This window comes from Equus przewalskii, chromosome 23 (genome assembly GCF_037783145.1).
Source record: "Equus przewalskii isolate Varuska chromosome 23, EquPr2, whole genome shotgun sequence".
Classification (NCBI taxonomy): domain Eukaryota; kingdom Metazoa; phylum Chordata; class Mammalia; order Perissodactyla; family Equidae; genus Equus; species Equus przewalskii.
The window spans coordinates 1,399,136-1,423,729 of NC_091853.1; the positions used below are offsets into that span (position 1 = coordinate 1,399,136).

Here is a 24,594-nt window from a genome sequence, read left to right on the forward strand (position 1 = left end):
CAAATCTGAATTTCTCTGACTCAGAAGCCATTATTCTACACCGGTTAACTTGTCCCGAGCAGGGAAATGACATCACAGAGTCCTGTAAAGTTCTGCTTTCTTTGTTTTATGTCAGGGTCCTTTTGTCCCCCTCTTATTCTTCACTCCCAAATTTAGACGTTGGGGGTTCAGCCTGAGACCCTGAAAAGCCTGCATCGCCCGTCCTTCCCTTCCTGGTGCTATTTATCACACCAAACGCAACAGCCATCTGAGGTTGGCACCATTCAATGCCTAACGGCAAAGAAGTCGCCCTTGAAAAATTATCCTCGTCAGTTGTCATACGTACCCCGCATGCTCTCTTAGCCCACGGCCACATCGCATGCAGACTCAGTGACGAGCCGAGTCCGAAGGGACTTTTGCTAATATCTAGATATCTACTTCTTCATTTTATAGAGGAAGGACATGAGTCCCCTGATGGGAAAGCGATTTGTCTCAGGTCATGCAGCAAGTTAGTGCCAGGGCTGGGACTTGAACCCAGGCCTCCCAACTCCTCCTCCAGTGCTCTTTCCACTCCAGCAGGCTGTGTGCATACTTAAATGCACGTAGTATTTAAGTGTGTGTTCGTATGGAGCGAAAGAGACTACTAATCTCCCCATCTGAGTAAACTGTGTGCCTGGGGACAGGGCAGAGCCGTGCTGACAGAGATAGGGGTTATCTGTGCTTCAGCCTGCTCTGCTCCACCGAGCCAGATGATTATCTCCTGAGCAGTATGCCCCACCCTGTTGGAAATGATGAAACCTCTGTGACTGACCTCCAGTGGCTGAGAAGTTTCCGGGTGGGGCTGGGGGTGGTGGGGGAGATGTTTCCATCAGGACATCGCTGAAGCACAAGCTGGGATCAGACCTTGCTCAAGGTCCCAGGGGTAAGTATCATCTGGGTAGGTAGGATTTTAAACCAGTTTGAGGAGTGTGTGTCTGTTTGTGGACATAAATGTGTAGAGGTTTCAGAGGGGATGCTCTGTTTTTGTGCTGGGACCAGGGTGTGGCATTCAATGCAGTCGGCTTGCGCTGAGCCTAAGATCTGGCAGTTGGCGTTTTGTGGACTTAAGTCTTTTGCTCCTGAGAGCTGTCTGCAGTAGCAGCCGTGGCCATCAGGGCTCCGGCTAGAAGGTGCGTGGGCTTTGGATCCAGGCAGAACTGCTCCAAAGAATGCTACTAAACCGTAAGCCTCAATTTCCTCATCTGTAAAATGGGTATAAAACCATCTACCTTACAGTGTTGCTATAAGGATTATAGACAATGAATTTATAGTGCCTGGCACGGTGCTCTGTCAACAGTAGCTATTAAGTAATTCTTTTAAAGTCGACAGGGAACCAGATCCCAGAGAATAGCTCCCTGCGGAAGCGTTTTCTTTAAGATTCGTTCTGAGTGGTCAAGGACTGGTGTGTGTGGAGGGAAGGGGACCGGCCTGGCAGATAAAAATGTTATGAATGAGAGTCAGAAAATGCATGCTTCAAAGAGAAAAGTCATGCAAACATCCTGGCAAGGAAAAGCCAGCAACGGCCACAGCGAAGAGTAACAGCTGACCCTCACAGAGAGCTTCCTATGTTCCAGGAACTGGCCTCAGAGCTTTACATAGATTAATTTATTTAATCCTCACAACAACCCTGAAGATGTAGGTGCTATTAATAGCTTCTCTTTATGGAAACTGAGGCACAAAGGTGTTAAGTGACTTGACCGAAGTGAAAACAGCGAAAGAAAACTCTTCTGGAGAACTTTAGCACAGAAGAGCGTCCTTAGAGCGGGTCTCTCTCCACCATCTCTGCAGCCGGGGAGCTCGGAAGTATGGAATGGGCACGCCAGGAAGACTTGGTGATTGGCCAGCCCTGCTTCTTGCTCTGTGTGTTGACTTTGTTGCGTGAGCTTTGGCACCTTTGCCTAGTACAGTGCCTTGAGGAGGACTGGCTGTGTAATTGGCGGGGCCCGGTGCAAACGAAAATCTGGGGTTCCTTGTTAAAAAGTTATTAAGAACTTAAAGATGGCAACAGCAGAGCACTGAACCGAGCATGGGGCCCTTCTGAGCATGGGGCCCCACTAGGCTGCATAGGTGGCACACCCGTGAAGCCGGGCCTGCCTTGAGACCCAACAGGGAGGCAGGAACGGTGCTGGAAGGTTCCGCGGTCTCACTTACCCCTCTCGACAAACTCGGCCAGGGAGACATTTGACTTTCCAATTAACAGAGGAGGAAACTAAGACTCAGGGACATTAAGGGGCTCCCCCAAGGTTAAACCGTGTTTATTATATGCAAATTGATTTAATTGCAATGTGTACAGAAGGTTACAAAGCGCTTTTCCCCACACGTTGTCCCTGAGTCTTGTGCCAGGAATTGTGGAGTGTGAAATACGGACAAGACATGGCCTCAGCCACCAGAGCACTCACAAACTGAGCGTAATCTGTAGAGGGTGCTGAATTTCTCTGAAATTTAGTTGGGCAATCTGTGAAACAGAGTAAGTTGGCCCTTCCGATTCACCTGGAGCTTTGTGGGAACTAGCAAAACGAATCCGGTATCCTGCTCGAAGCCTGCGATGTACTCGCTGATTTAGTGCTGGAACTTAAGTTGCCCTCAAGTCACGTTCATCTCAAGTAATTGCTCGTAAAATCACTTTCCCCAAAATTACTATAGTTAGGAATTTGGGATAAGTTGTTTTCTCCCTAAAAACCTGGCAATGCCTGCACCTTTAAATACGTGTTACTAGAGATTTGGCTTATCTAGTTGAAACTCAAAGCAGCTATTTATGGTTAATTTGAGTCTCATCCTTTATGTCCATTTTGGCCTCATGCAATTCTAGAACAACAAAATGTCAGAGCCGGATCTACTTAGCCATCCTCTCAGTTCACAGACCGGGAAACGGGCTCAGAAAGAGGCAGTGACATGCCCAGGGGGGCTGCATTTATAACGTTGCTGAGCTGGAATGTTGATCTGGGTTCTCATTTCATGCTCCAGATGTGCCCCAACCACCTGGAGCAAGGGCCCTGCCATGGTGACCAGCGCTGAAGGGAATCCAGAGGCGATTTCTCTGACACCCAGGACAAAGGTGACGCCTTGGCCCTCTGTTGTCCACTTCCCCGTGGTCCTTGGCAGATCCCATTCCTCCCCTCTCACGGCTGGGGATTGTGACCATGTCTGTCCCCTGGTGTGTGGACACAGCGACAGTCACAGGCCCTGGGCTTCCCAAGACCATATGGCTCTGTACTTTGGGTTGCTTACATGTCCCACCTGAAAACCGTGAGTGAGCCCAGTTTCCTTACAGGCCCCTGTGGAAATGGGTGTGTTTATACAGGAAAGCTGATTTTGGGTTGAATCCTCTGTTCTGGTCTGGGGATCACCCCCTGTTGAACACCGATATATGCCAGGCTGTCAGCTAAGCTTTTTAAATGCTGTGTGCAGCACGGTGAAGGCCCCAGCCCCAAACAGCCTGGGTTTGAATTCTGTCCCCTCCACGGGGCATGGGAGCCTGGTTTTCTCTTAGGTAAAATAGGGACAATAGTATCTACCTCATAAGGTTGCTGATCTGAGGATTAAATAAAATAATCTATGCAACAGGTTTTGCCTGATGCTGACACATAGTACACACACAACGTTTCTGAGTTAAAAAAAATGAAACATGGGGCCAGCCCCGTGGCTGAGTGGTGAAGTTTGCGCACTCTGCTTCGGCGGCCCAGGGTTTCGCTGTTTTGGATCCTGGGTGCAGACATGGCACTGCACATCAGGCCATGCTGAGGCGGCGTCCCACATGCCACAACTAGAAGGACCCACAACTAGAATATACAACTATGTACTGGGGGGCTTTGGGAAGAAAAAGAAAAAGTAAAATCTTTGAAAACATGAAACAGGTACCCTCCACATTTTTCAGATAAAATACTGAGGCCTGGAGAGAAAAAGCAAATCACTGCTAGGAAGGCCAGAGCTGAAACGCTAAACGCGGTCACCCCAGCCACTGAGCCCCTGCTCCTCACCATTTTCCTGCTCTTACTCGTGAAGTTGCCTTATAGTGTCCTCAGCTTTTTCCCTCTTCATCACATTTCCACGTGGTCAAATCTCTATAGAACTTGGTTGAAGACAATCGATTCCACAGACGCAGTCCCCTACAGCCAGGGGTGGCAGACACCTGTTGCTGGTTTGCTGTTCCCTCCACTCTGCGTCCGTCCATTGCCTGGACTTCAAATAATTCCCTCTCAGGGATGCCTCCCTGAATCTTCTATTTCGTGGGGAACTTTTTTTCCTCTGAAATGTTATGTATTATTGGCACCAATTTGTCATACTCCATTGTGGCATCTCTTGCTTTTTGATTTTTCACATATTTGTGTCTTGATTTTCCAAGGACAATAAGAGCTCTTGAAAGCCCAGACGGCATTCTCTCTTCACGTCCATCGGAGTATTGCACACAGGACCATGAACGCAGACCACAAAATTAATAGATAAATGTGATTGATTGAAATTCAGACATTTAGTTGATTATCTCAATGTTCTATTAACGCGGTGAGATACGATTTAGGTGTAAATAAATATTTTATGTAGACAAATTTGATATTATGCTAATTTAAGTCACAGAATTTCTGGGCTTGTTTTTTTTAAAAGATTGACACCTGAGCTAACATCTGTTGCCAATCTTCTTCTTTTTTATTTCTTCTTGTCCCCAAAGCCCCCCAGTACACAGTTGTATATTCTAGTTGTGAGTGCCTCTGGTTGTGCCGTGTGGGACGCCGCCTCAGCATGGCCTGATGAGCGGTGCCATGTCTGTGCCCAGGATCCCAACCTGCGAAACCCTGGCCAACAAGTGGAGCGAGTGAACTCAACCACTTGGCCTTGCTGCCAGCCTCTGGGCTTGTTTTAATATTCTTAAAATATGTGCTTGAGGCCAGCCCCGTGGCAGAGTGGTTAAATTCGCGCGCTCGGCTACAGCAGCCCAGGGTTTCACTGGTTTGGATCCTGGGCACGGACATGGCACCGCTCATCAGGCCACGCTGAGGCGGCGTCCCACATGCCACAACTAGGGGGACCTACAACTAAAATATACAACTATGTACTGGGGGGATTTGGGGAGAAAGAGTGGGAAAAAAAAGAAGATTGGCAACAGTCATTAGCTCAGGTGACAGTCTTTAAAACGTCTGGTGTAATATTCCATTCTATACCTTCACCCTAATTTATTTAACTTTTGTTTTTCAATTAGATTGTTTCCCATTTTTCACTTTTATGATCAGCAGTGGGTAGAGCCCCCTCGCAATAATAGCTTTGGTCCCGTTCGGGATTGTTTATGAATGATCTCTTCTACGCCTTTTACCCATTTATCATTTCGAGGTGCTAGGGTTTTTCTCAGCAATTTTTGTATAAGAAATGTAAAATCTTTAAAAATTGTCTGTTGTGCATACTTGTTCTATTTTTTGTCTGTTTGCCTTTAATTTGTTTATTTTAACATATGAAGTTTTAATATTTTTAGAGCCAAATCTATCTATTTTTCTTGAATTGCTTTGTGATTTCTTCCATCGCATATAAGCTGAGAAAGTTTTCTCTCATCTGGGGACATAACAAATATCATTGAATATGTGAATATCCAATCCTAGTTCCTTCTAATTTTAATGTGCCAATTTAAAAATATTTACATCCTTAATTCTTTTGGAATTTATTTTGTTATATCATATCGGGATGTAAGTTATTTTTTTTCTGTATAGGTAGCTAATTCATTATCCTGTGTACAACATTTGTTAAATAACCCCCTCCTTTCCTCCTCCTGCTTTGTGAACCAGTTTTATGATATATTTATTGTACATACTGGCATATTTTTTCAAATTTACACTACTCTTAAAAAGTAGTATGTCAGGAACTCACCCACGATTCCTTTTCAAACGTTTCCACTCTTCTTGATTGTTATTTTTTCCCAGATGAATTTTAGAATAATTTTGAGTCATAAAAAATTCTCATTGTAATTTTGATTGGAATTCTACCGAATCAACAAATTAATTTTAAAGTGATTTTTTTTTTAGTCTTCTAGCTTCCTGATCCGAAACATCACGTCTTTCTATTAGTTTAAATCTTTTAGATTGCTCAGTAAATTTTTATTATTTTCTTCAAAATAACTTTCTGGTAATTAAAATTATTTTTAGAGATATCTATTGAGACGATTGCTAAGGCTGACGTTGCACCTCCCCCCAATAGAATAGAATAGAATAGAATAGAAAGAACAGCCAGTGATTTTAGAATAGTTATCACGCCCTCAGGACCTTCCTGAGCACTCTCATTAACTTCACTAGTTTTTCAATTGATTCTTTTGGGATTTCTAGGTATAAAATCACATCTTTTGCAAAAAAGGATGAATTTGACTTCTCCTCGCCCCAAACAATACTTTGACTTCTTTCATGTGTCAGTTACTGGCTCAGCGACGGGCACCAGCCGCCTGGGCACAAAGCCCCATCAAGTTTTCCCTTGTCTTCAGCGATGTGCTCAGCTTCTGTGTATCCTATTTTTGTCCTTTGTAAAATGGAAAGAGGAATAGCACCTACCTCTTAGGGTGATTGTGAGAATTAGATGAGTTACATAACTGAAAGTGTCACAAAACATGCTTAATGAATATTCAATACCCTTATGATTATTATAGGCCGGCGGTTGGAGGAACTTCCAACTTCCAGGAACTAGAATTTCCAGGACGAACTTTTAAAAATGGTTCCAGCAGACATGCTTGTTCTCGAATAACTGCTCAAACAGTTTACCGTTCAGTACATGTTGATTGTTGATATAGAAGGGATAGCCTTTATTACAGTAAGAAATAATCCTCATGTTCTTACTGTGTTAACTTAAAAAAAAAGAAATGAGTATTCTTTGTCACCAGATGTTCTTGGCATTTTACTGAGATCATCACTTCTCAAATTTGATCTCTCGCCGTCGTGTTCACGTTGTGTCAGAGGCAGTTCCCTGTGATGACTGAGAGTTAGGCGTTTGCGTCAGATGGTCTTGAGTTTGGAATCTGACTCTCGCAGCTGGAGGTAGGGGCCAGGGCAAGTCACTCAACTTCTTGAGCCTTGGCGTCCTCGTGGAGGAAACGGTGATGACGTTTATTCTTGTGGAGCGAGAGAATAAAGGATCAAGGGAAACACTCAGTGCAAGTTTCATTATGGTAATAACTGATTTCTGGACATCCCTGGAGTAAATTCTTGGTTTTATCATATTTATCTCTGAATTCGTAAGGAGATGAGCCTGGAGAGTTTTCCACCTTTTTCTGCGGCCTGAATCAGGTTACATAGCACAAAAATTACACGTTCCTTAAACGTTTCAAATAATTCATTTGTAAAATTATTTGGACACAGATTTTGAGTACATAATTCCAATAATGCTTTTAATTTCTAAATAATAGCTATAATTTACTGCATGCTTATTACTATGTGACAAAAGCTATACTAACTACTTCACACCCCCTCACCTTATTTCATCCTCAGAAGTAGGTATCATTTATATTCATCTTATTTAATCCTGAGAATTACTTACTATTGTTCCTATCTTACAGATAAGAAAACTGAGGCTTTGAGAAGTTAGATATGGGATGAGGCTTGTGTAGAGAATGAGCTTGGATGTGGCTCCGGGCCGTCTGACCCCAAGTTCTCTGCCTCTGGCAGCTGGGTACCGTGCTGCTCCCCAAACTTCTTTCCTGTTATTTTGTTTTGCTTTTGGTCCAAATTTTCTGTGCCTCGTGGGATCAATTTTGCTCATTTATCTTTTTCTAGGAAATCGTTAATTTTATTGAGATTTCATCACAAAAATCTTAGTCGTCTGACAATTTTTGAGATCCTGTCTTTCTGTGGTTATATTCATTCTGAGTTTGGCTTATTTATGTTTCTTCCTTTTCTTGATTATTCAAAACCATATATTAAATTAGGGGAGAAAAGTCCAGACGTGTGGAGGAGGCTGGATGATATTATAAAATGGAAAATAATGCTTTTTTCCTTTAAAATATTCCACTTCCATCCAAATTTGCTTCCCTTTTCCTTTCCCTACTTCAGTCTTTAAAGAACAGAAGGCTTCGGGCTAGCAAGAGCCTTAGGGCCTAGCCCCTTAATTTTAGCCCCTTAGGGCCTGAAAAAGACTTCTATCTGTCCCAGGTCACACAGCTAACAAGTGACAGAGCCAGGAGGAGGAGCCAGGCTCTCATCTCCCTGTCTTGTTCTCTTTCCACTATACCATACAGCTTTGTTATAGTTCAAATTATTAATTTTAAAAGCAATAAATGAATGAAGGTGGCAACAAAAAATCTCTCAAAAAACCTTTAAAGCTATTTAATTTTAAAAGATGAATAAGGTCAATGTAGCAATATTGATTGCGATTACTTTAATCCACATGATTTTGGTACAAATTATCTTCTATTGTGCCCTTGTTTTAAACGGTTCTTTCTAAAATGAACCTATCCGAAGAAAGCCTGGTGTCAGGCAGGAAAAGGTGCATCTTTATTATTCACCTCTGATGTCATGCTGCACCTACTGGAAAGGCTGTGCCAGGGCTCCTGCATCAGCAGAAGGGGAAGCAGTAAATGGAATCAAGCCCCGATTGGAGGTGTCAGAATTTCCGCTGGGGTCTGAAGCGAACAGGAGAAATGCTGTCAGCACTCTGCTCAAGAGAGGTTTTGAGGTGCCTGGCAGGCTCATCAGTGTGGGGCTGGGCATCGAAACTCAGCAGCAGACAGTCCTGATTTTAATGATGGAATGAGGCGTACCACACTCTCCCATGGTCCAGGCATTTTTTCACAACATAATTACCATAAATTGCTCATTTCCAGGCTGTTTACTAAGTGTGTGTGTGCGCAAACGAGCAGATATTTCTGGCAACTGCCTGATCAGCAATCTGCAATTAGACCCCAAGGAAGGACCTGCTCATGTGGTTAGGGGCCATTAGCCACTCAAATAATGACGTCTGCCATAATTTTCATACCTCATCCTGTCCCAGATCTTATCTTCAAACTGTACTAAAAAAAAAATGCCTAAGTTTCCTAGAAGAGATCAACCTTGTTTTAATAGCTCTACTCAAAACACCATGTTGATGAAGGGTTTTAGGGTGAATAATACCTACCAACTACTGAGGGCTTCCCACGTGCCCAGCACCGTATGACAGTCTTTACCAACAGCGTAACTCGCTGAGCCCACACAAGACCTCTGTGCTGGTGCTGTAGATGCTGTCATCCTCCTCAGTGCACAGGTGCAGGAACTGAGGCACTGAGAAGTTCAATGGCTCGCATCTAGAAGGGAAGAGAACTTGGACCCATATTGAGGTCAGTTTGACGTTGATGCTCTATACTGACACAGGCACCGAGTGTCGTTGGCTGGGAAGGTGCTCACAATACAGTGAAATGACGGAAGGAAGGGTAGGCAATATGATTTTGTATAAAGAGCCAAAATAAGGTATTGGTTTTAAAATAATGAAACATTTATTTAATGTAGTGACTCTCAACTGAGGGCAAAAGCAACTGCCTCAAGGGGCATTTGGAAATGTGTGGGGTCATTTTTGGTCATTTTGGTTGTCACATTACCTGTTGGTTTTGGTGGTCTTGGTGGTCTCCCAGGAGGCTGAACGTCCAGCGGTGGGCAAGACAGTTCTAGACAGCGAGGAATTGTCTGCTCCCAGCGTCAGAGAGTGCTAAGAAACGCTGATACGGTGGAGTGGTGGTAATTTAAAATGACGTTCTAGGGCTGAAGGGTGGCAGATTCAAGTGCCTTCGGGGTGAGACAGGGACCGAAGAGTACATGTGCCTTCTTAGGGCCAAATCCAAATCTTTAAAGCATGCATCAAACAAAATCATCTAGGTGCTGAATGTGGCCTGTGGGCCCCCAGGTCGGAGCTTTTTAATGGAGGTTTTTCTGATTTAGAAATGTGTTTATGATATAGTAAGTGAAGAGGAAAAAGCTGCTAGTCACCATGATGCCAAGTTTAAAAAAGACAGCATATGTGTGCACATATATTTACACACATGTATAGGAAAATATATAGAAAATTTTGTGGAATGAAATTTGGAGTGATTTTGTGAAATGCTTCGATAGTTTGCACTTTTAATTCTTCCACTAAAAGTATCTATTAGTTGCCCAGTTTTTAATAAAGAGAGAGAGGAGCCTAAATAATTAAAACATTGAGTGTGGTTTCAGAACATAGTCTTGGTGGCTTCCTGGCTGTCCCCTTCTGTGGAAGAGGGAGAATAATTTCTGTGGTTAAGGACAAATAAGACATTAATTAGGAGATAAGACTAAAGCACTAGAGCAACCTTAAAAACAGAACATTGTTGGACCGGCCCAGTGGTACAGCAGTTAAGTTGGCACGTTCCACTTCGGCAGCCCGGGGCTCGCCGGTTCGGATCCCAAGTGTGGACCTACACACTGCTTGTCAAGCCATGCTGTGGCAGGTGTCCCACATATAAAGTAGAGGAAGATGGGAATGGATATTAGCTCAGGGCCAGTTTTCCGCAGCAGAAAGAGAAGGATTGGCAGCAGATGTTAGCTCAGGGCTAATCTTCCTAAAAAAAAAAAAAAAAAAAAGGCAAATAAAAAAATTAAAATGGAACATTGTTGAGGCAGCTCTGATGGCCTAGTGGTTAAAGTTTGGTGTGTTCTGCTTTGGCGGCCCTGGTTCAGTGCCTGGGCACGGAGCCACACCACTTGTCTGTCAGTGGCCATGCTGTAGCAGTGGCTCACATGAAAAAAAAGGAAGATTGGCAACAGATGTTAGCTCAGAGCAAATCTTCCTTCTCAAAGGAAAAAGTACTTTAGGGGCCAGCCCTGTGGCCTAGTGGTTAAGTTCAGTACACTCCACTTCAGTGGCCCAGGTTCGGTTCCTGGGCATGGACCTGTACTACTCATCAGTGGCCATGCTGTGGTGGTGACTCACAAACAAAATAGAGGAAGATTGGCACAGATGTTAGCTCAGGGTGAATCTTCCTCAGCAAAAAAATAGACAAAAAAACTTTATTGCTAAAAAATGCTAACCATCATCTGAGCCTTCAGTGAGTCATAACGCCTTTGCTGGTGGAGGGTCTGGCCTCGATGTTGATAGCTGCTCACTGACCAGGGTGGTGGTTGCTGAAGGATGGGGTGGCTGTGGCAATTTCTCAAAATAAGACAACAATGAAGTTTGCTGCATCAATTGACTCTTCCTTTCATGAACGATTTCTCTGTAGCATGCGATGCTGTTTGAGAGCACATTGCCCACAGGAGAACTTCCTTCAAAGTTGGAGTCAGTCCTCTCAAACTCTGTCGCTGCTTTAAGTAATATTCTAAATCCTTGTTGTCATTTCAACAATCTTCACAGCATCTTCACCAGGAGTAGACTCCATTTCATGAAACCACTTTCTTTGCTCATCCCGAAGAAGCAACTCCTTGTTTGTTAAAATTTTATCGTGAGATGGCAGCAATTCAGCCACATCTTCAGGCTCCGCTTCTAATTCTAGTTCTCTTGCTGTTCCCACCACGTCTGCGGTTACTTCCTCCGCTGAAGTCTTGAGCCCTCACAGTCATCCATGAGGGTTGGAATCAACTTCTTCCAAACTCCTGTTAACGTTGATATTTCAATCTCTTCCCATGAATCACATTAAACATGTTCTCGATGGCTTCTAGAATAGTGAATCCTTTCCAGAAGGTTTTCAATTTACGTTACCCAAATTCATCAGTGGGATCACTACCTGTGGCAGCTATAGCCTTATGAAATGTATTTCTTAAATAATAAGAATTGAAAATCAAAATTACTCCTTGATCTATGGCCTGCAGAATGGATGCCGTGTTAGCAGGCATGAAAAAACCAATAATCTCATTGTACATCTCCATCAGAGCTCTGGGGTGACCAGGTGCGTTGTCAATGAGCATCAATGTTTTGAAAGGAATCTTTTTTCTGAGCAGCAGGTCTCAACAGTGGACTTAAGTATTCAGAAAACCATATTGTCAACAGGGATGCTGTCATCCAGACTTTGTTGTTCCAATTATAAAGCACAGGCAGAGTAGATTTAGCTAATTCTTAAGAGCCCCAGGATTCTTGGAATGGTAAATGAGCATTGGCTTCAACTTAAGTCACCAGCTGCATAAGCCCCTAATGAGAGTCAGCCTGTCCTTTGAAGCTTTAAAGCCAGGCATTGTCTTCTGCTCTCTAGCTAGGAAAGTCCTAGAGGCATCTTCTTTCAATGCAAGGCTGTTTCATCTACACTGAAAATCCATTGTTTAGCGTAGCCCCTTCGTTAATGATCTCAGCTAGACCTTCTGCAGAACTTGCTGTAGCTTCTCCGTCAGCACCTGCTACTTCGCCTCCCGCTTTTATGCTATGGAGACAGCTCCTTTCCTTAAACCTCACGGACTGACCTCTGCTGGAGTCAAACTTTCCTCTTGCAGCTTCCTCCCCTCTCTCATCCTTCACAGAACTGAAGAGAGTTAAGCCTTGCTCTGGATTAGGCTTTGGCTAGGGGGAAGGTCGTGGCTGGTTTGATCCTCTATCCAGACCCTAAAACTTTGTCCAGATCAGCAATATGGCTGTTTGGCTTTCTGATCGTTTGCTTGTTCACTGGTCTAGCACTTTTAATTTCCATCAAGAACTTTTCCTTTGTGTTCACAACTTGGCTAACCGGCGCAAGAGGCCCAGCTTTCAGCCAATCCCAGCTTTCGACATGCCTTCCTCACTAAGATTAATCATTTCTAGCTTTTGAGTTAAAGTGAGAGATGTGTGACTCTTCATTTCATTTCAACACTTAGAGGCCGTTGTAGGGTTATTTGGGCCTAATTTCAATATCGCTGTGTCTCAGGGCACAGGGAGGGCGAGGAGAGGGACGGAGACGGGGCACGGCCGTCCGCAAGCAGTCAGAACGTACACAATGTTTATCAATTAAGTTACCACCGTATTTGGGCGTGGTTTGTAGGGCCCCAAACAGTTACAATAGTAGCATCAAAGATCACTGATCACAGATCACCATAACAAATATAATAACAATGAAAAAAGGTTGAAATATTGCAAGAATCACCAAAATGTGACACAGAGATGCGAAGTGAGCAACTGCTCTTGGAAAATGGAGCAGGTAGACTTGCTGGACACAGGTTGCCACAAAACTTCAGTTTGTAAAACACAGTATCTGCAAAGTGCAATAAAATGAGGTGTGCCTGTGTTTTCTCTCTGGAGACTTCCAGCTGGCCAACATCCACAGCCCTTACCCACCCTCCCCATCTCTGCCTTTCTCTCTTGATTCTTGGTCCAAGTTTCGAGTTTAGAAAGCCACAGTATGAGAACTACAAATAAAAACAATATTTTCAAGACTTTCTACACTGCCCTTAGCGCTTGAAAACCTTGATTGGGAAAATAAGCCTTAATGGCTGTAAAAGGTTTTAAGATTCAGTCTGCAGTAGGCCAGTGGGCGGTTCTGCGGCCCCATCTCTGTGCTGATTAAATATCATTTCAAAGGCTGTGGAATTATCCTGCCTTTGTCTTAGGGTAAACTCCCTATGCAGCTGATGAAATGCATAAGCTGATTTTTAAGACAGACACATTTGTGAGGATGTAACAGCATCCACAGTCTCGGTCCTAAAACCCAATGAAGGCTTGTAGGGTATGTTTGTGTGTGTCTATTTAAGATTTGGACTTCTTCACAGACTCTCTTCCAGCGTATTTGCTGAAGTCGGACCCTCTGTGCATCCAGCAGCAGGTGAAGGCTCTCCGGGAGCAGAGACAGAGGGGTGAGCATGTGGGCTGGGGCTTAGACATCAAATCGAGGCCCGGCCACTTGGCAGCTGTGCGACCTCAGACATGTCCCTCAGCTCTCTGAACCCCACAGAGCTCCTTATAAAAGGAGGGTGATGATGCCTAGGTCAGGATTGTGTGAGTTACGTAGGATGGTGGCGTGCCAGGGGCTCAGCACTGTGGCTGGCACCTAGTGAGTGCCCACTGGCTGTCAGGTACTAAGACTGTCGCTGCTTCTTTTGTAGAATTTGAAACTGAACTCTGGAGAGAGGAAAGCAGCGACCCCTGGGAGCCAAATGTGCCCGAGTGGGACTGGGGCGTTAGCCCAGGAGTCCTGACTGGACGCCTTGCTTCCTGCAGGTCTCTGGACGGTCTTGCGAGTGGCACTAAGTGGAGACAAGGTGCCCAGGGTGGTTCCTCCCAGGGCTCTTCCTGTTGCCCCCGAAAGAGCCTGAGCCCCGCTCACAACGTGCAGCTGCCCTGCAGAAGCTCACCATGCTGGATGAGTGAGTACAGCTCCAGCCAGCCTGGTCGCGGGCACTGGCTCCCCACGCCTTACTGTCCAGAGAGGCCTGCCCTGAGACACACTGTGACACCAGATGGCTGCTGCTGGCTGGGGGCAGGGATGGGTTGGCAGCTGTGTGAGCATCTCTGCAACCTCTAACTCTGAACTTTCTCCTTCCCCACAGCAACATGAAGCTCTGGCACGGCCTCGTGATCGCAGGGGTGTCCCTCATCCTCCAGTCCTGCCTCCTTGCAGCCATCACCTGCCTGCTTGGCAGGCACATGGGTAGCTGGCTCAGCATTCTCTTTCTTCCTAGACACCCGCAGGAAACCTGCTAGAGCCTGCCCCAGGACGAGCCCCCTTGGGGCCCCCAAATATCACTTGAAAACTTCCTTGTGGATCCACTGGCCCCATCGCCCCTCACCCTGCCAACCGCTCACAGTGTAATCCCCACTCTGGTTGGGCCTGATGGCTAGTCCTTCCACTCCCCAGGCCCTGCGCCTGGAGACAGCTCTGCCCACAAGGGTGGGGTCCCTCAGCCCAGCCCGACTGGTTTTCTTCCTCACCACGGCCACCAAAGGGCTGAGCAGGAAGGGAAATAAGAAAGTAGCTTAAATTCTCCTGATTTACAATAGAAAGTGGAGAAGCTCTGTTCTGGCTCGGTGTTACAATCGAGGGAAGGAAAATACTCCTGCTTCAGCTGTGCAAAGACAGGGTCTGGCAGGGCGATGTTTAGAGGGTTTTCCAGTACAGGAAGTCTAGGCTTCTCCAGACATTCATTCTGCCATTCATTCAATACAATAAGGAATAACTCAAAAATCCCTGTCCCTATATAACTTACATTCCGTGGGGGCACAGACAACAAACAAGATAAAGGAAACCATCTGTGTTAGATTATGGAATGTGCTAGGGAGAAAAAAAAAGAAGCGAGGCGAGGAGAGATGAAGTAGATGGTGGTCAGCATCCCTGAGATGCTGAGACTCAAGTAAAAATCTGCAGGCAGTGAGGGCATGAGCTACATCTGCAAAGGCCCTGCGGCAGGAGAGTGTATGGCACAGAAGAGCAGGAGCAAAGAGGCCCGGGCAGCTGGAGCTGAGGAGCGGGCGGGAAAGAAGAAGGAGGAGTGAGGCCATGAGCGCCTTCCCAGCTGGGAGCCTGGCTTTTCCTCCAAGGGGGGCAGGGACGTTGCAGGGTTTGAGCAGAGCAGTACCAAGATTCGAAGAGTCCTCTGAAAGTGGTGCCCTCATGAGAGCTGTGCTCAGAGGTAGGATGTGCCTAACCCAGCAAACTGTCCCTTTTGACCTTTGCCCTGTCCCGCCTAGCCAACAAGAATGAGCGGAATCTGAAAAGGGCCAGGCACCAGGGCCCCAGGCCCAGCCCCACCCACCAGCACCCACCTGCTGCCAAGGGGATGAAGGGGACTCGGGTGGAGAGAAGCACCCCTGCGTCTGAGCCCCGTCACAGGCGTGAGTAATGGGGCGGGAGAGAACTTGTCATAAAGCTTATTCTGCTCTGTCTGGACACCCGGGGAGCCTCCGGCAGCAGCCCAAGTCTGTCCCTGCCAGCCCCAACCCCCAGCCCAGGGGCTCCTCACACCCGCCTCAGGAAAGGCCTCGCTCCCAGCTTTTCCAGCAAGTTGATCCTCCCATCGTGGGGCGGATCTCACTGGGTCTGTATGGGTCTGAGTTCTTTCCAGGTTTGGTCATGTGTGAGAGACTGTAGAGGGGCTTGGGGCCTGTTCCTGCTCCGGTCTCTGTAATTCTGTGGCGCTTTTCTTCTGCAGGGCCAGTTAGCGGTAGAGCTAAGAGTTCAGCTGCCTGCCTCCAGCTGTGGCTACTACCTCCCTCCACGGGCCGCTGTCCTTGGCTGATCCAGAAGCCGGCTCAGCCACATTCCCAGAGGACCCTTCCGCACAGTCTTAGATCCTCATGGGTATCTGGGCATTGTAATAAATAGGAGTCTTGGTGATGGTTCAAATCCATGTCCCCCTCTGGCAAGTGAACCAGCAGGAACCCAAGCCTCTCGTGTTCCATCCCAGGGCTGGGGACACCCACCAGGTCTCTATTCACACAGTGGAAACTGCTGTTTCTGTGGCAAGACAACCGGCCCTGGAGACTCACTCACTAGAGATCGCACTTTTTTCATTGGTTCGAGTTTGCTCCGTGCTTCTGGTTTTATCTTTTCAGTTGGGGAAATCTGGTTGTCAGGCGTCCTTGATGCTGAGATACGGCCTCAGTGCATGTGGGAACAGAAGAGGCCGCTCACATGAACTCAGAGTTTCAGCCGAATGGGAGAGGCGCCGGCCTCATCATGACCCCTGATCAAACTCCACCGGAGCCGGGCCAGAATCAGAGACACTTTGGTTGGCAGGGACCTCAGAGAGCATCATGCAACCGTCTTGTTTTTAGAGGACAAGACCAGGGTGCGAAAAGGGGTGTAATCTGCCTAGAGTTGGTGACGGGGTGAGACTAGAACCTGTGCCCGTGACTTCTGAGACCAGAGCTGTCTGCACTGGGCCACCTCGTCTCAGCATGTCCCCCCCGGCCTGCTCCTCCCAAGCACGGTCAAGCCTCCTGTGTCTGCTATTGGTTTCAGATGGAGCTGGATGCAGCGGCAACGCTGGCACACTTAGACATGTTCCTGGCTATGTTTGGAGGCTCTCCCCCCAACCCTTTCTTTGTTCTATGCCTTCTTCCTCTGTGGGGGCTCTGTATCTGTCCTCCCTACTCCTCTGCATTGCTGGCTCTGCCTCTGTCTTGGTCTCAATCTCCCTTCCATTGTCTCTATCTTTTCCTAACACCCTCTGGCTTTTTTTAGACGAACAGTTTCTATTTCTCTCTAGATGACAGCAACCCATCCTCTGACAGCTCTGACAGCAACGACAGCTCGCCTCCGACCCGCCAGGTAATGGACACGCCTAGTGATCCCAGCCCTCAGTATGCAGTCTGGGGTCCCTGCTGTAAGACCCTGGGGACTCAGGCCACCTCAGCTACAGGGATGAGAGCAAGGAAGGAGGGGCTTCTCGAGTCATGACAGCATTCTTCGGTGAGGGTGGCCGGGCTTTCACTCACACGCCCATTATCAGCATGGATCATCCAAACTAAGTGGGTGAGAGTGGGCTGTGAAATTAAAGTGCTAATGGGAAACCTCCTTCTCCCCATCTCCCAGTCACTGGGCCAAAGTCTGCTCTGAGTCCTGACCTCACTTGGGTTGAGTCTCCACCTCTTTCTTCCTTAAACCCCTTCATTCTCTGCAGAGGGGGGAACAAAGTCATTGTCAATCTTCCTCCTTGCCCTGGCCCTGCTCTCAGATCCAGCTGCCTGGGACCCAGGTTCTTTCCCATCCAGCTTAGGGCGAGCCTCTTTGAGTGACAGTTCAGTCCTGGGGTCCTACCTCCTCCAAATGTCAGAGGAATCTTGACCCACATTTCTCTGGGTTTTTTTTCCTTAAGGACACCAAGCATGTGAATTACACACAAGTGACCTTTTCAGACCCTGGAGGACTGGAAAATGACTCTGCCCTGGACTATGAGAACGTGAAGGAAGCCACAGATTATGTCAATGTCAATCCCAAAAGCCACAAACCCAGCCTCTGGACTTTTGTGAACCCTGCTGTCTCTGAGCAGGTGGAATACACTCAAGTGGCCTTGTGAGCTCGAGGTTTTTAATGGCATGCAGTTCTCGAGGAATTCCTGCACCGATTTTGTAGGAGAGTTTCTTTTTCTTTTTCTTTTTTTCAACAAGGCATGAGTGGGTGCAGGAGGTGGCCTGTATCTCAGCAGGAAAGATTGAGATCAGACGTGAGAAAGAACACCAGGTTAAGATGAAAATACTGGAGCATATCAGAAGAGAAAGTGGTGAAGTCTCTCTCCATAGAAAATTTTTAAAAAAATTTTAATCAGCTATAGTAGAGTTCTGTTCAACAATCTTATGATTAAATAATTCTTTGAGCTCTTTAATTATTGAAGATAAACAACATCTTTGCGAGTTTTAAATAAAATGGCAACCACTAGTTTCTCTTTCCTCTGGCCTAGCCCAGTGTTCTGTCCCTTTTTTAGTGCTGTATCTTGCTGATTAATCCTGTTCTGCCCTCAGAACTTTAAATAGTCCACCCAGAAAGCTCGCCATCGTTCATCCTTTGCATCTGCTGTTTCTTTCTTTTTTTTTTTTTTGAGGAAAATTAGCCCTGAGCTAACCACTGCCAATCCTCCTCTTTTTGCTGAGGAAGACTGGCCCTCAGTTAACATCCGTGCCCATCTTCCTCTGTTTTATACATGGGACGCCGGCCACAGCATGGCTTGCCAAGCGGTGCCATGTCCGCACCCGGGATCCAAACTGGCGAACCCCAGGCCAGCGAAAATCAGAACGTGCAAACATAATTGCTGCGCCACCAGGCCGGCCCCGCATCTGCTGTTTCTTAGGAACAAAAGGTCACAGACAGAGTCCTGGCAAACACCAACCAGCACAGCAAGCTGTTATTCCAAGGAAAATCTTCCCAAATGCAACTCAATAAAACTCAGTATCTCTTCTGGTTTGCTTGTTTCTTTGTTTTAACCAATTAGGAATAAAAGGACACTTTCTTAACTTGATTAAGAATAGCCTATCTGAAATCAGCAGGCTGCATGCTTTTATCTGTAAGATCCCGGATGCAGCCCTAAATCAAGAGCAGAGGAAGAACGTCGGCAGCTTGTCGTTTCCTTGATCGTCCAACACTGTGCTAGAGGTTCTGTTCAGCGCAATGAAACAGTTAACAAAGACAAGGGCTTTAACTACAGGAAAGGAGGAGAAAATCTGTCACTGTTTGCAGATGTCCTGGTCCTAGAAAACCTCAGAGAATTAATTTAAAATGTTTTAAAATTGATAACACTCAGTAAGCAGTGTCTAGATAAATATACAATATATATTTTCCAACAGCTAATTAAAACATGAAGTGAATAAAATTTTGCTCACAATAGCTAAACAAACCTCTCAAAAAACAGGAACCCTAGGAATACTCCTAGCCAGATTCAAACCCCAGATGAATGGCACTCAGGTCTTAGAGATGGTTGGTTAGCTGAGCTTCCTCCGCTGGCTGTAAACGACCTTTCCAGCCCCGGCACTGAGGGCGGTGGACGGCTTTCATCTGACTCCTGGGTTTCTCTTCCCCAAGATCACCTCAAGAAATGGTTCTGGTGTGGGTTTGTGGGGCTGGAAAATTTTGCCAGTCTACATGTCCCTCCACCTTTTAGCTACCATTATTGTCCCTCTCCTGCTATGCATTGAATGTTTGTGCCCCCCTAAGTTCACATGTTGAAATCCTAACACCCGAGGTGATGGTTTCAGGAGGTGGGGCCATTGGGAGGAGATCAGGTCACGAGGATGGCGCCCCCCGAGAGATTAGTCTCTTATGAAGGAGACTGCACAGAGCTCCCTGGTCCCATCTGCCAAGGACGATACAACGAGTGAGCTGAAGAGGTTCAGACAAGTCACAGCGCCCCGAGAGCCCACTTCCAAGCCGTGACCTCCACAGATGCACGTCTCCCCTGGAGGCCGAGCTGCGTGGCCAGGGCAGGCTGACTTGGGCAGTCTCAATGAGACAACCAAGATCCCGCCAGGTAGCAAGTCCAAATGGGAACTATTGTCAATTTGCAGCTGCCACTGGGTGGCTTGAGGGGTGGGCCCATCCACACTGGAGACTATGAAGGTGGTCAGGCCCAGGCCCACCCTCCATCAGCCTGCAGGAGCTTGGTGCCCAAGGCCAGCTGAAGGAGTGGGAACTGCACATGTGCGGGTCATGCAGGTCAAGATAGCCCAGGACCTGGAGCAGAGAAGGGGTGGGGAGAAGCCGGGCCACAGGAGCAGGATCTCGGGGACACAAGTCATCTGTCCAATTCCAAGCCCTAACCTACGAATGCACATACTAAACAAGCAGAGCTACAGCTCACTGCGCAGCCTCACCAGCGTGGAGGCAGGGGCTGGCCCAGGTATTGTTTCATAAGAGACACCTGGGAGCCCTGAAGGCTGGCAGATGCCGGGATGCCAGGCAGCAAGCCCCGATGGGGACTGACTATAGCCAATTTGCATCTGCCGCCCCAGGGTGATGTTCGAGGGTTGGGCCCCCTCCACCCTGGAGACTCTGAAGCATGGGACACTGCTGAGACATTTCCTACACCAGGAGAGGGGACAACTGCAGCAGCCAGCACAGCACCTGCTGCAGAATTCTGGATGGGCCCGGGGGAGTGGGAGGAGGATACATAAAAAGAAGACTTGAGCATCCTGGTGGGGGCTCGAGGCTTGTATGACCTGGTTGTGGGGACAAGGAAGAGCACATACGAAATACCATGGGACAAAGGGGAATGAACATACAGCGATGAAACCAGACCCTATGGACGTTTAGGCAGATTGGGTCCAAGAATGTTAGGATCAGGTGGACTCAGACAAAAGATCCCAGACAGAGAGGGTTTCTGACCTCAGCTGAGAAAGCAGGGTGGAAAGTCGAGCGATGGGGAAGAGGCAGAAGGAAAGGCAGCGGGCCTGAGCCCACGCAGGCTCTTAGTCGAAGCCCCAGGGACTGACCTAACTGAAGTGCATGGGGAAACGTCTGTGCCTGGACTCCGAGGCAGCCAGGACACTCTGGAGCAGAGAGCGGGTGTCCCAAAAACAGAGATCTGGATGCCAATGAGCTTCTGATTAAGGTCCATAACGAACTCTGCTGTGATTGCTTGCAAAGGTATGACATTTTACATCACATATATCATAGAGGTTAACATTAGCAGCCACCCTGATTGCTTACAAGGGGAAGGCATTCTTGGAGCATGCTGTTTAAGAATGGAGTTGAGGGGCTGGCCCTGTGGCCGAGTGGTTAAGTTCACGTGCTCTGCTTTGGTGGCCCAGGGTTTCGCCCGTTTGGATCCCGGGTGCGGACATGGCACTGTTCATCAGGCCATGTTGGGGTGGTGTCCCACATAGCACAACTAGAAGGACCTACAACTAGAATATACAACTATGTACCGGGGGGCTTTGGGGAGAAGAAGAAAGAAAGAAAAAAAAAAGGAAGATTGGCAACAGATGTTAGCTCAGGGCCAATCTTTAAAAAAAAAAGAAAAAGACAGATTCCCTTGGGCCCTCAGGCACACTGAATTAGAATCTTGAAACAGTGGGTCTGGGAATCTGCATAAAATAAAATAAAATAAAAAATTAAAAAAAGGATGGAGTTGAAAGTGTGACCCCAAGTGCTCACAGAGGTTTAATTGACGGTTGATGGGCAGATGACTTCTCAGATGCCCTGCTGATTAAAGAGAGCTGGGGTCACGTCCTGAAGAGTCTGGGCCACTAAGCGGATGACTGGGGCCAGCTAACAATTGGAAGCGACCCTCACAGTCATTGCCAGTCATGTTGCTAGTAACAAAACGGCCTTCTGTTTGTGATACCTGTATGAGCTTAGAGGGTTAGCTGCCTAAATCTGTCTGAACAGTTGCCTGTGTGAGTAATCGCCCTTTGAGGAGCACAGCCTCCAGAACAATGAAGTCACTTTCTCCTGTGTAGTGTATCATCGAAGCCTCCAGGGAGCTGTCATGCTGCCCTCCTCCGGGTCTGTCCACAGGTGAAGCCTGGATAAAAACCTCTCCAAAACTAGAGAAACTGATTTGCTACTGGCAACCAGCAGATGATTGATTACGTGCCAGTAATGGACTCGGAATATACAGGAGACCAGAATAAATGTGACATGTCTTCAACGAATTCTCGTTCTGAAGGAGCGAGCACCCGAATATCCACCACGGAACCGCTGCAAAATCCCATGAGGGACAATGTCGTGCTGGCCAACAAGGCCCACCAGGGTGAGGAGGAATTTTATACCCAGTATCAGTGAGTTTTTTGCTCCTGGGATCAGGACAGATTTCTGGGCCCAGAGGGGCCCCCAAGAGGCCTTCAACCCAAGCCCTCAGCCTCTAAACCAAACAAATCATAGTAACTCTATCTTTTCTGGGGTTTCTTTTGTTTGTATATTTTTTTGAGGTCCTCCTAGCTCCCTCAAACATCCTTTCAGGCAGGAATTTCTACACTCAGTCCCGAATCCTGGAGTAGAAACCTCTTGTTCTTTCCCTTCCTTGCCAAATACATCCTCCATGAGCTTCCAGGGAAAGAAGTGCATGTCCAGGTGTCTTAGGAGAACTGGCTCGAATGAGGAGCCAAGACTCCACAGCTCCAGGGAAAGTCAGCAGGGCAGTGGAGCTGGGAGGCTGGGACTGTTCCAGCCCGCCCCTGTGGGTCATTGCTGCTTCAGATCCTCTGTCAGCCTCACACTGCCATCGTGTGGCTCCAGGGCGAATCCCAGGTCACTCTTCTTTCCTTTCCTCTCTTGAGCTGGGTGAAGGGGTGCCAGGAAGGCGGCTCCCCATCCCTCAACCCTGGCCCTGCCCTGCTCAAAGAGATAACAATTTTATTTTAGCTTGCATATCCCACTATCATTGCCCCTAGGAAACAAAGGTGTCCAGAAATGTCCTGATTATTAAGGAGCTTTATCAGTCAGTTTCAACCACACCTCTGGGTTCCAGACCCAGGAGTGCGCTGCTGCAGCCTGGGCTGGGGCTACAGCTCCTTAATAGATAAAAGACCTATTTACATAAAAAACAGACACAGTCATCTGGAAAATTACTGGCTTATACCAAACAACATAAAAAGCCATTCTGAGAAATCCCCACAGTCAGCCAATTAACCTCCTCCTGCGTCCTCTGCCCTGCCCTCGCCTTTACCCCCTGCTCTCACAGGGGGTCTAAGGGACTGAGTCTGCGTTTACAGAGTGCACAGAATGCCGTCAATGTCTTACGGACGTGCCCAGAGACAGCACGGTTCAGTTTCTCCCGGGGTTAGCTGTCAGAAGTGAGAATGAGCCCAGCGAGCAGAGAACCTCCTCCTCGTTTCCTGCGGGGCTCCCCTCCCGGAACACTAGCTGAGGCGCGTGTGCCATCTCAGACTGTCTGCGAGAGCTTCCTACAGGTGCTGCCAAAGCTGGCACTCAGATCCAGACAAGGTCCTGCCATTGCTTTCAGAAGCCTCTTGGAACAGGCTCCCGAGCCCCAGCCCAGTGTCCAGTTCTTCCCCTTTCGCCTCACCACGGACAGCACCAGCTTTCTGGCAAAGATCAGGTGCAGCCTTTCCATGGGAGGGACACCGAGGGGCCCAAAGCCACCACACAAGTAAATCCCTCCTGTGCGACGCCAAACTGAAAATAGAATAGTGGTGTTATTTGCTACTCTTTGCTGTAGACGGCAACGAGTAGACACAGAAGGTGCTCTGGCCGTGACTCCAGGTCTCCTCTCCTCCTCTCTAAACTGTAGGGTCTCTTGGGCCCAGGGCCCTGGAAGTCACCCACCAGATAGACACAATCCAGAGCCAGGCCATCATTATCTTCTCTAACATCAGTAGAGTAGTCTGTAGTCTTACAAATTCCTCCCAACAAGGAGAGCACTGTTATTTCTATTTAACAGATGAGGAAACTGTTGCTCAGAGAGATTGGGTAACTTGCCCAAGTTCATCCAGGTAGCAAAGGGGTGAGATCAGGACTCAAACCCAGGTCTTCGGGGTACAAGGCTGGTGTCACTTCCACCTCCCAGTCATGACGAGGACAAAGATTTATTTAGTACTTACTGTGGGCACTAGAGTCAGGAACTGCGGCCTGAGGGCAGGTGGCTTATGTTAGCAGGGGAAGAGCAACTTCAACAGGTCAGGCTGTCTTGGGAGGCCCCTAAGCCCAGCTCCACCCGGGCTGAGGGACAGGGAAGCAGTGGTTGGATGTCAGGGACTGACATGGGCAACAGAGTGCAGCGGAGAGACTGTGGGTCCTCACATCTGCCTGGAACCTTGGCCCCATTAGGGACTGTGTCCCTCTCTCTAGTTTTCTAGCACTGAAAGGTTGAGGCTTTGCTAACTCAGAGACACTCGTCTTAGGTCCTTTTAAAGAAGCCTGAGGAGACTTCTTAGAGCCCAACAGCCTCTTAAAGGAGTATATTCCCAGAGCCAGAGTCACTCCTCAAAGCTGCCCTAGGAGTGGAGGGCAGAGAGTGCATCTGGTCCCTAGAGCTGCTCGCAGGAGCTCCTAATCACATTAGCAATTCCTTACATTAGTATAGAGATCATGCGCTTACGCACCACCCATGCATCCACAGTTCTGTCTGACCCTCAAACGGAGAGAGCAAGGACTAGCCAGCATTTCACCCATGTTGGTCGTCAGTGGTGGCATGGTGGCAAACACAGGATCCAGTTCTGCTGACTTTTCAGCTGATGCTCTTTCCACCATCAAGGCCTTCTCTTAGATTAGAACTGAATTAAGGTGAGGAAGCTACCCCATGATATAAATCCCTCTGGAGACAATGAAGAGCAGGACAAAGCCCCAGATTCTAC

At 47.5% G+C, this 24,594-nt stretch overlaps 1 protein-coding gene across 6 annotated transcripts; it reads left to right on the forward strand.

Moving 5' to 3' along the window:
• Nucleotides 1–615: 615 nt before the first annotated feature.
• RHEX (regulator of hemoglobinization and erythroid cell expansion) lies at nucleotides 616–18,743 on the forward strand. Of its 6 annotated transcripts, none has more exons than XM_070590972.1 (8): nucleotides 802–901; nucleotides 2,983–3,073; nucleotides 13,623–13,706; nucleotides 14,071–14,216; nucleotides 14,400–14,500; nucleotides 15,538–15,681; nucleotides 17,058–17,119; nucleotides 17,667–18,743. In XM_070590972.1, exons 4-8 carry the CDS (start codon nucleotides 14,206–14,208, stop codon nucleotides 17,865–17,867), a joined length of 519 nt encoding a protein of 172 aa, XP_070447073.1. In that variant the 5' UTR covers nucleotides 802–901; nucleotides 2,983–3,073; nucleotides 13,623–13,706; nucleotides 14,071–14,205; the 3' UTR covers nucleotides 17,868–18,743. The 6 variants fall into 6 exon arrangements, with proteins under 6 accessions (XP_008522778.1, XP_008522779.1, XP_070447073.1 ...); XM_070590973.1 differs by lacking the exon at nucleotides 802–901 and adding an exon at nucleotides 1,007–1,200; XM_008524557.2 differs by lacking the exon at nucleotides 2,983–3,073 and having other exon boundaries at nucleotides 795–901.
• Nucleotides 18,744–24,594: the final 5,851 nt, after the last annotated feature.

Bases quoted from the DNA above. Each gene is read 5' to 3' on its own strand.
- RHEX (XM_008524556.2), top strand. The intron at 14,501-15,537 runs GTAGCTGGCTCA...TGTCCCGCCTAG, and splicing joins CCTGCTTGGCAGGCACATGG to CCAACAAGAATGAGCGGAAT. The intron at 17,120-17,666 runs GTAATGGACACG...TTTTTCCTTAAG, and splicing joins GCTCGCCTCCGACCCGCCAG to GACACCAAGCATGTGAATTA.